Here is a 15,294-nt window from a genome sequence, read left to right as displayed (position 1 = left end):
CCAGCCCACAAATCACAATCCCAGAGAACCTAGACAACAAAGAGGACCCTAAGAGAGACTTACATAGATCTAATCTACATGGGAAGTAGAAAAAGACAAGATCTCCTGAGTAAATGGGAGCATGGGGACCTTGGGAAAGGGTTGAAGGGGAGAAGAGTGTTAGGGAGCGGAGCAGAGAAAAAATCTAGAGCTCAATAAAAATCAATTTAAATAATCTCAAAATAAACTCTGCATATTTGTGATCTAAAATATGATTATTTTATATAGATATACATAGTAAACAATTGACACAGCCAAACATCATCTCACATGAGTACTTGTGGGTGAGAGAATTTAAGATCTACCCTCTTAAGTATAAAACACAGATGTTATTTATGATAGTCCTATCTCAATTAATTGTCTTTTACTGTAAGAAAGAACATTCATCAAGGCAACTTATTATTTTTTTAAGTATTTAATTTGGCTTACAGTCTCAGAGGTTCGAAGTCCACGATGGTGGAACAGAGGAACGTTTAAGAGCTCTTGTGTTTTGACTTGTGAGTAGGAAGCCGAGAGCAAGAAAGAGAGCATGCAAAACCTCAAAGTCCACCCCCAGTGACATGCCGCCTCCACAGACCTTAGGTTGGTTCCACACCTTAGCTGTGGTGAGTAGAACCGTAATAAAGGTGGACCACAGGCCTCTTTGCTGAACCGTGTTAGCTACTTTCTCTCTGCTGTGATGAAATACCCTGACAGCCAATGCAGAGGAGAAAGGGGCTAATTTTTGGATGTAGTTCCAGAGGGACAAAGTCCATTAAGTCTGGGCAGGCCTGGCAGCAGGAACAGGAAGTTTAATGATCACATTTCATGTACACACAGGAAGCCAAAAGACAAGGCTATGAACCCTCAAACACTGCCATTGTGCCATACTTCCTCCAGCAAGGCTCTGAGTCTAAAGGTTCCATAACTCTTCTGCCCCCAGAATGGCCTCACCAGCTGGGAAACAGGTACTGAATACATGAGCCTACAGAGGCATCTCTCATATAAACCACAATAAGCAGTGTTCTTATTTCCTTTATGCATACAGCACACCGAGAATGGGATTGCTGGAGCATAGGCAGTCCTGTTTAATTCTTTGAAGAAACCATTTATTGGCCATAATGTCTATACGATCATGAAAAGGTACGGGCTCGTTCTACCTGAAGCTACTGAAACTGCTGCACAAGCCCTTGGCCTGCCCCTGGTTACCTGAAGCCATTCAGGGCCGATCTTCTCATTTTGAAAGCTTCACCCTTGGCAAGCTTCTTCCTCTCCCTGCATTCCCGTCTGCCTCATGACAACTGGCCTTTTCTAGGTCATCTTTCTGTTCACTCAAGATCGCAAAGCAATGACAGGGCAAAGAAAATATTTCGGCCTCAGCCAATTTGTGAACCTACAAGTTTAGCTGCAGTTGCTTACAGGGATGAATTACAACCACCTCAGGCCGAATGTCCATGAGAAACCTCTGACTGCTGTGACTGGACCCGAGGGGTGAGGTGATGTGAACACAGGCAAGCAAAAGCGGGACCCGCTCCTCCCTCTCCCCTTTCTTTCCTGCTTCTGTTTTTCTCCCTTTCGTCTGTCTCCACGCTCCTTTTCTCCTTCTTTTCCTTGTTTTCTTTAATCCTGTCTACCCTAGCCTCTTTCTTTTTTTCTCCTATGCCCTCTTGATTTGGGCACCGATCAGGCATTCGTTAAACTTGTGGAAATTCATCAAGTTGCATGTTCATAATATATTCACTTATTATAAATATGTTCTACAAGAAGAGTAAAACGTTGTGTGGGCTACTTCACACGGCGAGTCTAGAAGCTGAATAGCATGAGGTCATGGAGAAATTAAATGTGCAAAAGGATAGTCAGAGTGCCTTGATGAGATTTGTCCCTACCTGTGATACCAGCATTACCACAGTGCCAATCTTACTGCCTCCTAATTCTGGAGTTAGTTTGGGTTGGGTTCAGCTGCAGGATTCTTTGACTGGATTCCGAGGTAGCTCGGCTGGATCTGGCTTGCCTTGCACAGCTTTCTCACTGCCTCTAGCGACTGATGCTGCCTGTCACCCCATCGCCTTTCTCCACATGGTCTCTCATTCTCCTGATGGCATAACTAAGTCACAAAGAGAGGATGCCGTGGTTTCCATGGAACCTGGGTGGAAAAATAAGCAATATCTCGGCACCAATTTACAGCTGCCAAAGAAAGTCCCAGGTCAGACACACAGAAGGTTCATGGGGAGCACTCTGGTGACCTGGCCAGTAGATGTCCCCATAAAAGGAAGAATTCTTCACTTCCTGCAGGAATTATTAGAGAATTTGTTTTCCAGAAGCCCAACAACCAAAAGTTTACTCGAAATCCCGTATTTGAGTTTGGTAACTAATCCTCAATATTAGACAACATTGCTTGGTTCAGCTAAATGTATCTGTGGGCTAGGCAAAGCCTGTGAGGCCTGCTTGCAACCTTTGTACCAGATAACATAATGCAAATAACAGGAATTCCTGTTCTCTGAATAAGTGTAGAAAGGTAGTTTGGGAATATAGCTCATAGGAAAGTACTTGCTGGCATCTCTGAGGCCCTGGGCTCCATCCCCAGGCACTTAAAACAAGTACAGAAGAATTTCAGAAATTCTATCTATCTATCTATCTATCTATCTATCTATCTATCTATCTATCTATCTATCTATCTCTATCTCTATCTCTCCAGGAGTGAGACATCAGTTTGGACTCTTTTTCTACCATCAACAATGGATGTAAAATAGAAACATAGAAAAAGACATCATCTAGCATCTTCGTACCTCAGTCCCTGTGTCTGCCTTCCTTCCTGCTTAGACACCCCCACCTGGAGATTACTATCACTTGATTGCTGTCTTATTCCACTTTCTGCTACTAGAAACATAGTGGGGAATTTGTAAACAATAAAAATCAATTTTCCCAAAGTGTTGAAGCCTGTGAAGTCCAGGAACACATGTCAACATCTGGCCAGGTGTGCTGCCTTAGGACACGGCAGAAGGGTTGTGAGCTCACTCGAGAGAGGAAGAGAAAATTGGATTGAATGTGTAGGGTCTTCATGAGCCCACTCCTGTTGCTACTGACCTACTCTTTGGTAATGATATGCATCCATTCACAGTGGCAGAGCCCTGATGGTTTAACCATCTCTTCAGGGAGGTTCCATGTCTTCACTTTGATTCAACAGAAATTAAATATCAACATGAGCCTGGAGGGGAGACATTCTTGTACCTCCAAGTCTAACTAAGGGAGTTGAAAAGGTAGTAAGGCCAGTCGAGAAAACCAGGACAGGGTGAAGTGCTCAAAGGAGTCTGTAGCCCAGAAAGTTCCTCACATTAGCTGTTATTATCGTGGGTGGTGATTATGTCTTCCCTGGTGTCCTCAGAGATGGCACAGCGCACTCTCTAGTCTTGGCTGTTCTCTCCACGAGTGTTCAGTTGCCCCTTATCCTGGTCCCCGCTATTTTGAGAGTGGAAATATCTCTACACTCCACTTGCTAAGCTAAGCACGGGGCTGTGGGCACCCTGGTCTGACCTCTGAGTTTTCCCCAGTACCTTGATGGGGATTAGGGTTAGAGTCAATCCCTGTGTCATTGCGCCTCCCATGGAAGACGCCTGTGGTCCAGAGAATGCTGTGATTCCAAATCTAGCCTTGCTTGGGGGTTCCGCCAGTGAGTATAGGATGTCAGGGACACGTGGTGCCATCGTTATCCCAACCCCATTGACCCTGGCTCTGGAAATCCCCACACAGAATGAGAAATAAGCTCCAAAAGACTCTGCTGATATCAAAATTTTAATTATATAATGCATGCATACTCCGTCCTAAAAACAAAACCAAACCTAGCCAAGGTACTCTGTACAGAAAGTCCTGGTCTCACAGCAAAGCCAGATGCTAATACCATTTTCAGTGCCCCATGGGAGGCATGGCCAGGGACACTCCTTGATTTTAGCTCTCAGAAGACAACCCCAACCCTGTTCCGCGTTCCAGCTGTGTACAGGCTCAGCTGCACTGCTTGTAAGAGCTCGGCTGGAGAAGTTTGCTTCAGCCCAGCACATCTTCCCGGAACCCAAACCATGTGAGTCTTATTCCCGAAGGAACGTGACTACATTCCTAAGACAAACACATAGCCAAATTCTGGGTCCTGGGACAGAGAGGCTGGACAACTCTGGTGATGGAGAAAACGGTGATTTCCCTGAGTCTGCTGCCCAAGGTGGCCTGCCTGGGTCTTCTGAAGAAGGACCAGAAAGCCTTTACCTAGAGGCAGGTAACATGTATTAGTTATGGGGTGTCATATAGGAATGCCAGGCACTGTGTGTGGCACCATTCTAGGCAAAGCCAAATCAAAACTAGGAGATCAGTCTGGACTCGAGAAGCCTTCAACCAGAGGCCTGACAGGGCCACCTACGCGGCCACTTGGCGTTTGCACTAGGTGTTACAGTGTGCGCTCCTGCTGCAGGACATCAACTTTCATTTAAACCACTGGTGGGGTAGTGTGTTGGGCTCTACTTCCTGTGACTAATTTAAGTAGAGTAGTCAGGGGAAGGACAAGATGTCCAGGTTCCCGGAATCCAGCAGCCTAGGACAACACACAGAGGAGGGCATTTATCTAGAATAAAGTGGAAAATGACTGTTGCCTGGAAACAGTGGGTAATCAAATCCATGGTTTGCTTGGACTGCTATCCAACCTGACCTTAAAACCTGAAATTTAAGACGACCATTGCAACCATTTCCCTTTATACAATGTTTGATTGCTTTTAAAATTAATAAACACAAATGGCAAAAAAGGAAGATAAAATAAATCTAAATTAAACCATGAAACGGTTGGATGCTTTTAGGTTTTTGTTTTTGGGTTTCAGGCTGGTCCTCTGTTGCGCAGGCTGACCTGGGCCTCACTGTTTAGTTGAGGGTCTTCTGCTTCCACCTGCAAAGAGCCGGAATCCCAGGAGTGGACCTGTTTTTCCTTGTTACACTGCATCCTTCCAATCCTGTGAGAAGCAGGACTATTTCGTGTGTAGATAAAGTCATCATGAGGAATCACATTGTGGCACTTACTCTTTTTCACACCCCTTCTCTCTCAAATCAGGGCAGAGAGATGGCTCAGGGGTGGGGTACCTGCTGTTGAAGAACAATGGCCTAGGCTCAGGTGCTCAGAACCCACGGAAAAGCCAGGGGCCAATGCACGGGCAGAGACAGGTGGCTTTTTGGAGCCCACTGACCAGCCACGCTAGCCAAAATGGCAAGCCCAGCTCCAGAGAGACCCTGTCTACAAACAAAGAAATAAAGGAACGAAAAACAGCAGAGGGCAATAGAATAAGACATCTTACATGTGCACACATGGGTTAGTGAGTACTCCTGAATACATGCATGTGCACGCATGTGCACGCATGTGCACGCATGTGCACACACACAGAGGGGGCTTTATTCTGTGTCAGACCCTCTGAGCCTCTTTCCCAGAACTCTTCCAGATTCAATTTCCAGACTGAGGGCTGGGTCAGCTCACTTCAGATTACCAACTGCCAAGAGTCACGGACCTCAGACAGACTTCTAAGGAAATGAAGATACACTCATGAGCTCCCACAAAATCCTTTTTCTCCCTCATTTCACGGAAGAGAGGGTAGAGGGAGCTGAGGGGACATGAAGGGTCCTCCCACCTCTTTCACAGAGGGTGACAGCAAATGAAACACTAACATTGCCAATCCTGACGTGAGGAGGGACAAGAGCAACAGCCCGGGTTAAAATAGTGATTGTTGGAGCTAAACATGATTGAGTTCAGAAGTTTGTTCTACATCGAATGCTTGCACCCTTTCCCCCAAATTCTTCTGCTGAACCCCTAACCTTTAGCCTTTAGTGTGATGGCTGGAGATGGGTCTTTGGGGGTCCTTAGTTAGAAGTCATAAGGGTGATGGGCTTGTGCCAAACAGCTCTCTCTTTCTCTGTCCTTCCTTCCCTCTTCTGACCCAGTCCCTGGCTTACACCAAGAAGGGGTCACGTGGTGACAAGGTGGCAATGTTCTCACTGACTAGACCGGGCCCCTGACTAGACTCTGGCCATGGCAGGCCCCTGATCCTGGACTTGTGTTGTCTAAGTAGATTAGCAACAGGCCTGATTTCCATTTCCAGGGAACTTTCCTCTCATCTAAAATGGTTTTCTCATAGGAGGAAGCTGCTCACAAAACACCTGTAACTCTAGCTCCTGAGAATCCAGTGCCCTCTTCTGGCCTCCACAGGTGCACACACAAATGGCACATGTTCCAAGATACATACATATAAATAAAAAAGCATAAATCTTTTTTAAAAAGGAGAGTTCTGGTTAGGGATAAGGAATGCTTGTAGGAAGAACTGCAGACTCTGAAAGGAAGAAGTAGAGGGCACTGGGGAATGATGGGAGACGGGGGGGGAGGGGAACAAAGGAGAACTAAGGATAATGATGCCTGTGTGTGAAAATGTCGGGATAACATCTATGACTCTGTAGACTGACCTACAATAATTCAAAATCAATGTAGACTTTGTGTATGCGTTCATGAAAAGGTGCGTGTGTGTGCGGGTCTGGAAGTACGGAAGCTAACACTGAAGCGCCTTCCTTCCCTTTTGCTCTCTGCCTTCCGTTTTGAAACAGGCTCTCTTACTGAATTCAGAGTTTGTGGAATGAGCTGAGTGGCTGGCTGACAGCCTTGGCACCCACCCACTTGTCTCCTCCGCATGGTGCTAGCTCTGGTTACAGATGAAAGCCATTTCTTGCATAGCTGCCAGAAGCCCATGCTCAGGCCCTTGTGCTCATACAACAGGTACTTTACCAGCTCTACAGGAAAGCGACTCTCAGCGCATACTGGCAAATGCCTTCAAGCTCTGTTCATTCGGGATAGAGTACAACTATATCATGTTCTTACCCAAGTCCTTACATCACAAATGAACGCTCCACAACGTGATCGCCTACTGACAAAATCCTCTTTGAAAAGCACTTTAAAAACAAATATTTTTATTTCACCATAAATCCCTTCAGCTGCTCTGTGCTGCGCTGTGGCTCAGGATTAAGACCACCCCATTGATTTGAAGGGAATTGCTGTACCCCACTTGCTACCACAGCACTAAGCTTGGTGCGTGGGCACAGCAGCTCCCACAAGCACCTACTCTTCACTTCTTTTAACAATAGACTTTTTGGCCTCTTGAAAACAAAGGTTATGACAGAGACTGGCAGAACATTAGGTGGGCACTGATGGGCATTTCAAGAGATTGTGGTTAATCTGAAACGCTGAGCAGATCTGAAGCAGCTTCTCAAGACACAGACTATTAACATTTTAAAGTCTTTATCAGATATGGCGCTGTAGTTCTAGAAGGCAGTAGTGGTGTCCAAGAATGGCAGGCAATGAGCTTGTGGTCGAGCTCATGCCCATGTCCTGTGCATCTTGGTAGATGGTTGGACTCTGTAAACAGTTACCACAGGAAGGTATTCATCACACTTGAATTTCCCACAAGGCCCCTCCATGTAAATGTCTTTGCAGGTAAGCATCTCATCTTTGAGAAGATCCAGTGGGAAAACTTGCCACAGAAGTTTACAAGCAGGAAGATTCAGTGTGGTTTTCATTGGCTCCTTCTTCTATATCGCATTCACTCCGCAAACATTTGTTGGCACCCTCTTTGCATTGGGCACGATTTCAGGGTCTGAAGACTAAAGAACCCACAAAGTTCCTGCTATGTGTGGCTCCCATTGTAGCAGGCAGAGGCAAATAAACCCAGACCACAGGATTCAGAACAGCGGGTTGCATGTCCTCAGTTCGGGGTAGCCGTGAGGCTATGAGAGGCTGGCACTGGCTACAGAAGCCTATTGCACATATGTTGGGTGGCTTACATCATCCCTTCCTCCAATACAAGTCTCAGTTCCCTCATCTATACAATGGGAAAGGGTCAAAGTAGATGATTTATTTGGGGCCCTTACTGGTTCTTTATGTTCTTATGAGAACATTGTATACAAAACCAAGAGCAGTTGGTTACCTACTTTAACGTCTTTAAGATTTTTTTTAATTAAAATACAATAAATCTTTAAGTATTCCATGCACATTGAATATTTTAAATGTAATCTTATCTTTATCTGTATAGTCACCATCCTTGGCCATATAAGAATTTATTTATTCATAAAAACATATTCATTTTCAATGTTGATTACGAATCCCACCTCATTTGTGGAATGTTCCCATCCTCCCTTGATGTGAGTGTCACTCCGTTACTAACCCATAGAACTGGCTTTGTGGTCCTGTGTCATCTTTCAAACCAGCACATTCATTCAACAAAACATGGGTCAGGAGTTGCTTTGAAGAGGACCGCCAAAGGACCCTAGGCTTCCAGGAATCCATAGATGCTCCTAGAATGTGAAAGGAACTCAAAAATTTGGTCTCTAAAGGACACCATACCCTCTGAAAGGGAAAGTGGATATCCAGATTTCACACGGGGACTGCAGTTTCTGTGGAAGTCGTATTGGAATGTTATTGTATCAGTTCTCAGTGTAAGCAAAGTCACTCATTTTTATAACCTAGCACTTTTCCCCTAAAGAAGTCATGGTGGGAGAACAGAAGGGTAAATAAGGGCAGCCTCCTGCTTCTTAGCTGGAAGGCATTATGACGCCTCTGATTCTTCTGGAAGGCTAATTTCATCCACTGGGTTGGTTATGGAGAAATCCAGCTTTTTGGTCAATCCAGTGGCTAAGTAGAACAGGGATTCTATAAACGGAGAAGCTTGTCCTTTATCTGAACTGGATTCCCACTGACGCCTTGGAGATTCTCTCTGTGTTTATCTGGTTGCTATGTTTTGGCATACTTTGCACATGTTTACAGATTTTATCAGATGGGCTCAACGACAAGGATACAACTTGGTAGTATCTTTGGAAACCAAGGGAAACCTCTTGTTCAGCATTGGAATTTAATGCCTTCCTGTTGTCAAGATTCACCGTTGCTCTCCTCAGAAGTGCCTAATGGTGGTACCTAGGCAAAACCTGTTTTGTCTTAACAGTGACTGAAAAGGAACGAAAAGCAACTTCTTGGCTTAGTTATACCCTCACATCAGAACCAGAAGGATACAGCCTCATCTAGAATCTTGAGGACTCTGAAGTGACTCTCCACACTTTTCCCTGATAAACAATCTCTTAAACAGGGCTGTATGGACAAGCTGAGGGCATGTCTGCTGGGCCCCAGCTACATAGATGAGCATCAGAGGAGAACAAGAGAATCAGGTAACTTTTGGCAACTTGCATCCCAGTTACAGGCAGGTTCTCATTAGCAAAGGAGATGGGTTTTGATATCTGTGTTTGGTATTGTTTGAACAACACTACCAACAAGAACATAACCACTTTCCTCAAGGACAGGCAGGAGGCATAATGAAGGCTTGCTTGTGCCGAGTGTCCTTCCACCAACGTGATCACTGTCCCACTCCGCCTCTCTAGAGAGTCCAGTGGGTTGGTCCCAGGAGTGCGTCAGACCTGACTTTGGCTGTGAGGCCCTTGGGAGGACACCATATGCAATGCGGTCTCCTCACTGGAAGTCCTTGGGTTGCAAAGAAGTCTGTCTTAAGTCCAAACCTCCATGGGCACAATGGCTTCTTTGGTTCCGACAGAAGGCAGCAGGTTTTCCTCAGATAAGAAATAAAATGGGAACTGCACCAAGAAGCCTCGGATCTTTCTCAGTTCTTCCTCGGCACGAATGGGGTCATCTTTTGCCAATATGGGCTTGCTTATGAAGTCTCTCAGCTGCATTAGGTTGTGCACTTCGTCATTTGGGAGGCAACGGAACACCTGTTAAAAGGCAAATTGGAAACGGAGTTACTTATTTAAAAGCAAGTACACGGACCTTATGGAAGAGATTCATTCCCACAGGCGAAAGCTTTGCTTTATGAAACAATTTTATGCCAAAGCACAGGCCAAAGGGTTACTGTTTACATCTGGGCGTAGTGGCACATGCCTGCCTGTAATCTCCAGCACATGGGAGCTGAGGCAGGAGAATCATAAGCTTAAAACCATCTGGGCTATGTAGTAAGTCCTGATTTCAAATAACCAACCATAGTTGCTGCTTTTGTTTCTGCTTTGGTTTCCTTGAGACAGGGTTTTTCTGTGTAACAGCCCTAGATGTCCTGGAACTAGCACTGTAGACCAGGCTGGCCTCAAACTCAAAGAAATCCACCTGCCTCTGCCTCCCAAGTACTGGGATTAAAGGGCTGCACCACCACCACCTGAGTATAGTTGCTGTTTTTTTTTTTATGCTACAAAGACACTGTGAGACTTCTTTCCATTTCAAAAGCCCACAGCCACATTCTCATTTTATCGTCTCTAGAGCTCATTAGCCACAGAATAAAGACAAGCTGGCAGTGAGGAATGCATGCTGGGAGGAAATGCTAAAATGACCATCCCTGAGTTTCACTGGAGATTCCTGTCTGCCGGGTAAATTGCAAGTTTGATTAGTGTTAACAGTCGTTAGCATCTAACACTTTGCTGACTGAAATACAATCCAGACACCACAGCAGTTTACCCTGCATATTTCAGAAGGCATTGGATAAAAATGAGGACAGGAATCCACAGACTCAGCATCATTCCCGTAGCCAAGAGACATAATTCCACAGGGTCATGGGCAGGTTTATCCCATTGTGACCAAAATGTCTTTTCTCTCTGTTTCTCCCCAATTTCAGGGGCTGAACAGGCAGTACGATGGGTTTGCAACATTCTGCCCCACTAAGAAGATGTCTGTCCAGAAGGGGCTCTAGGAGACCCGAAGGAGGACATATTCTTACCCAACTTCTCACCCAGATGGTCAACAAATCTGAGGTGACCTATCCACCATCAAACAACACTTAACCCCTTAATAACCGCAAGGAAGAAAGGAAGGCTTGGGAGAACCAAGCTACCACACAGTTCATATGGGTAACCAACTGAGATGGGTTGAGTACCTGTGTGTTCATCTTTGGATCCTATCGACCTATCTTCTCTCTGTCACTAAACACCTTCAAAGGCTGCTTAGTCATGTGCTCATGATGCTCTTGATGAGAGTCCATCCTATGGTGGACAGGATGTCACTAAGGCCTCTTCTAAGTGATAACCCAGGGCCTTGGGCATGCTAGGCAAGGACCCAACCACTAAGTTACATCCCTAGCCCTTTGATCGTTGTATTTCAGTGTCTACAAAGAGATAGCTTTACAACATGGAGGTACACTGATTATTTAATACTAATAATATTCTATCTGTCTCAGTAAAATTGTGATGAGAATGAACAAAAAAAGGGCGGAGGGGGGGAGTAAACCTCACCTTGTCATAAATGGTAGCATTCCGAGCTGCTGTCGAAACCCAAATCTCCTTGAAGAATTTGTCACTTACAGGATCCTGAAGGTCCTCACTTGGATCAGAAAGATAGCCAAGAACAAGCCTGAAATACAAGAGCCTTCAAATGGGTGATGGAAATGGGAAGTTCCCAGAGACAGCAGCAAGGCAGATCACCCACAGAGACAGAGATCTTCCCAAAGGAAGACAAAGAAGCCATGAAACCCATTAAAACCTCCTTTTGTTCTAAAAGAATCTTTGCAACATGGCCAGACCCTTGACCATTAAGGTTAGCACCCAAACACTGGCCAGCAGGCAATGTGAAGAGCCCTCTCCAAAGATTATCTCACTAAAGCCCATCTGTAATCATGCCCATTTTACAGACAAAGGAATCAAAGCAGGAGAGACCACAGAAGCCTGTTGTAGCTCATAGAGCTGTAAGAGGTAAAGACACACTGCCTCCACGGGATGTGACCTTCCATTTCTCTCCCCGTTTCTCCCACACTCCCCACTCCATCAGCCCCCCCACTTCTCCCACATCCCCCACTCCCTCAGCCCCCCCACTTCTCCTACACCCCCACTCCATCAGCCCCCCACTTCTCCTACACCCCCCACTCCATCAGCCCCCCACTTCTCCTACACTCCCCACTCCATCAGCCCCCCTCCACTTCTCCTACACTCCCCACTCCATCAGCCCCCCCCCACTTCTCCTACACTCCCCACTCTATCAGCCCCCCGGTTTCTCCTACACTGCCCACTCCATCAGCCCCCCCACTTCTCCTACACTCCCCACTCCATCAGCCCCCCACTTCTCCTACACTCCCCACTCCCTCAGCCCCCCACTTCTCCTACACTCCCCACTCCACCAGCCCCCCCACTTCTCCTACACCCCCCACTCCCTCAGCCCCCCACTTCTCCTACACTCCCCACTCCATCAGCCCCCCTCCACTTCTCCTACACCCCCCACTCCATCAGCCCCCCCACTTCTCCTACACTCCCCACTCCATCAGCCCCCCCACTTCTCCTACACCCCCCCACTCCATCAGCCCCCCCACTTCTCCTACACTCCCCACTCCATTTTGATCCTACTCTGCCTTCCCTTTTATCTTCCTTCCCATTCCTTGGGTCAAGCACTATGCTCAACTCTTGAATATAGAAACGAAATGAATAAGAAAAACATGACTTCTCTTTACATAGTTAAATTTGGTGAATGAGCGAATTGTCAGCACTGGCAAGAAGAGGTCACTGCAGTTGTCACAAATGGGAGATGGTGTGTTCTGAAAGGGGGAGATGGATGTGGCTGGCTTACCAGCTCCAGATGCAACCATTTTGCTTTCTGTTGTTCTCATTTTCCTTTTTTATGGACAGTAGACTCTTTTCTCTACAATGTATCCTGGTTGTAATTCTCCCTTTTCTACTCCTCCCAGCTCCCCCCCCCCCCCGCACTTCTCCTCCCCTCCCCTCTGGATCCACGCCCCTTCTGTCTTTCATTAGAAAAGAACAAGCTTCTAATAGAAAACAACCAAACATGACAAAATAAAATATAGAATAAAACAAAAACCGCCACACTGAGTCCAGACAAAGTAGCTGCGATGTTTAAAGACTCAGACTAAGCTCTGTCTGTGAGTCCTTCTGAAGCCCCCACGTCTGCCCCTGCAGGTGACACTGGGAAGTCTGGCACTTCCCCACTGTCCTCACCTGCTTTGTTCTTATGTCACTTTTATTCCCAGCAGGTCCACCTGCCACTAATAGAATACAAATTCTTTCTCAGATCTCTGTGAATGCCTGACATAGGAAGTCATACGTGAAGATATCATCGAAACTGATCATAATCAAGAGATCATATGTAATAGCGAGAAAACACCAAGAAGAAAAAAGATAAGATTCAGAAGCCATATTAAGAAAGCATAATAACCATCGTTCTTTAAAGCATCTGTAGATAAGAAAGCATTTCCAGCAGTTGACTACTTCAGGAGACTCTGCTTTGGGAGTAAGCACTGGAGCGTCCACGAAGCTTTTCTCATATGAACTCAGCAAACAGCAGAGGTCTCTGCTAACTACAGAACAACTGGAACACGGGCCGTATAAAGACTTGTGTTGGTGTTAAAGAATGAGAGGACAGACCTCGGAGATCTGCAGAGTCGGTGCTGGCCGAGCCGTCACCATGCCTCTGGCCAGAGACCTTTTACACCCTTCCTTGGAAGACGAAAAGAAGAAACATAAGAAGAAACGGCTGGTTCAGAGCCCAGATTCTTACTTCATGGATGTGAAATGTCCAGGCTGCTACAAGATTACTACAGTTTTCAGCCATGCTCAGTGGTTCTTTGTGTAGGTTGTTCAACAGCGCTGTGCCAGCCCACAGGAGGAAAAGCCAGGCTCACAGAAGGCTGTTCATTTAGGAGAAAGCAACACTAAACATCTATACAAGTTCCTGAGTTTGCGTTTTTCACAGAAAGCCTTATCAAGTTTAGTGACTCTACCAAGACAATGTAACTGTGTTTGATTTTATAAAGTATACAACAGTGATCTCCTATTGTGGTGTCAGTTTTTCAATAAAGTTTTAATTATAGACAAGTTCAAAAAAAAAGAATGAGAGGACACCTCACTGATGACATCAGACAGAGGAGTGAGAGGACCTGGCTTATGGACAGGAATACAACATGTAAACAGAGTCAGGAGGATGGCTGCAAGTTCAAGAACAGCCTGGTATACACAGTGAATTTCAGGCCACTAGCCTGGGCTACAGAATGAGACTCTGCATATAAATAAATAAATAACAGCCAGGTGAAGAGATTCATTCTATTCCATATATATCTCTAGATCTGGATAGACAGACAGCATGCTACACTGAGGAAGCCGTGAGACCATACTGTAACAGTAAAGCTGAGGCCACGAAAATGAAAATGATGACACACTGGTGTGTAAGAAAACAGACTCTCAGTGTGATGTAACAGAAATGGGAGGAGAGTCACATGGGCAGCGATAGCAGTGTCATAAAGGAGTGCAAACTCACAAAAGAGCAAGTATTCTTGACTAATAAACACATTTTTAAAAAAATCTTAAAAATCACAAAATATTGAAATTAAAAATTGGCAAAGATTAACTACTGTAAGAGACACTGAAAAAATAGAAGGAAAGAGCCCATTAAATTGTTAGCGACCTAAGAAGAAATCTGGGGGCAGATGCAGCTTCCTTTGACTGAGAAGAATTGGCACTGTTCTTGCTCACATAAGAAATAAGCAAACAAACAAAAATACCTACCATTTTTACATCGGCAAGAAAGCTGTGTCAAACACCGAAGCATGTTTTTAAGGAACTATGGCAGACACACATGAAGTATGATGCAATCATTAAAATGCTACAGAACAACACTGACATGGAAAAGCATTGCAGCATTTAAATAAGAAAGAATATTCAGGGGCCAGGCATGAATCCCAGCATTTGGGAGGCAGAGGCAGAGGCAGGTGGATCTCTGTGAGTTCAAGGCCAGCCTGATCTACAGAGTGAGTTCCAGGACAACCAGGGCTGTTACACAGAGAAACCTTATCTCAAAAAAAAAATCAAAAAACAAAAAGAAGGAGAAAAAAAGATGAAAGAGAAAGGAAAAAAAGAAAGGAAAAACAAGAAAAGAAAAGAGAATATTCAGGGGCTGGCCTAATGACTCAGCCGGCAAAGTTGACTGCCTCCAAGTCAGAAGACCTGAATTTGACCTCCAGTACCCTCAACGTGAAACTCGTCCAAGTTATGCTTTGGCTTTCACATTCATGTGCATGCACGTATGTACGTACACACAAATCTTTAGATGTTAAGAATATTCAGGACCTGCAAGATTCAAATTTGGGTTTTTTTATTAAAAAAAATAGATGCAATATATATTCATACATGTGTGGGGGAGAAGTAAAATGCTAGATGCCACCTTTGAAAATTGTTAGCACACTGTGAGCTGTGGAGAGCAAACCCTGACTACATTGCTAGGGATGAGAGCCCATC

At 45.3% G+C, this 15,294-nt stretch overlaps 1 protein-coding gene and 1 pseudogene across 4 annotated transcripts in view; one reads left to right on the top strand and one right to left on the bottom strand.

The window, feature by feature from the left end:
- Nucleotides 1-6,969: 6,969 nt before the first annotated feature.
- Nucleotides 6,970-15,294, bottom strand: part of Pld1 (phospholipase D1) — a 200,996-nt gene continuing 192,671 nt past the window's right edge. For all 4 annotated transcript variants that reach the window (XM_075950991.1, XM_075950995.1, XM_075950992.1 and 1 more), the window contains 2 exons: nt 11,293-11,410; nt 6,970-9,792 (listed from right to left, as the gene is read on the bottom strand). In XM_075950991.1, the coding sequence (XP_075807106.1) occupies nt 9,568-9,792; nt 11,293-11,410 (343 nt within the window). In that variant the 3' untranslated portion in view covers nt 6,970-9,567. The remainder of the gene's footprint in view (nt 9,793-11,292; nt 11,411-15,294) is intronic.
- Nucleotides 13,433-13,830, top strand: LOC142836600 (small ribosomal subunit protein eS27-like pseudogene; annotated as a pseudogene).

The sequence above is a fragment of the Microtus pennsylvanicus genome, chromosome 16, assembly GCF_037038515.1.
Source record: "Microtus pennsylvanicus isolate mMicPen1 chromosome 16, mMicPen1.hap1, whole genome shotgun sequence".
NCBI classification, from domain to species: domain Eukaryota; kingdom Metazoa; phylum Chordata; class Mammalia; order Rodentia; family Cricetidae; genus Microtus; species Microtus pennsylvanicus.
This window is presented reverse-complemented; position numbering and strand designations above follow the sequence as displayed.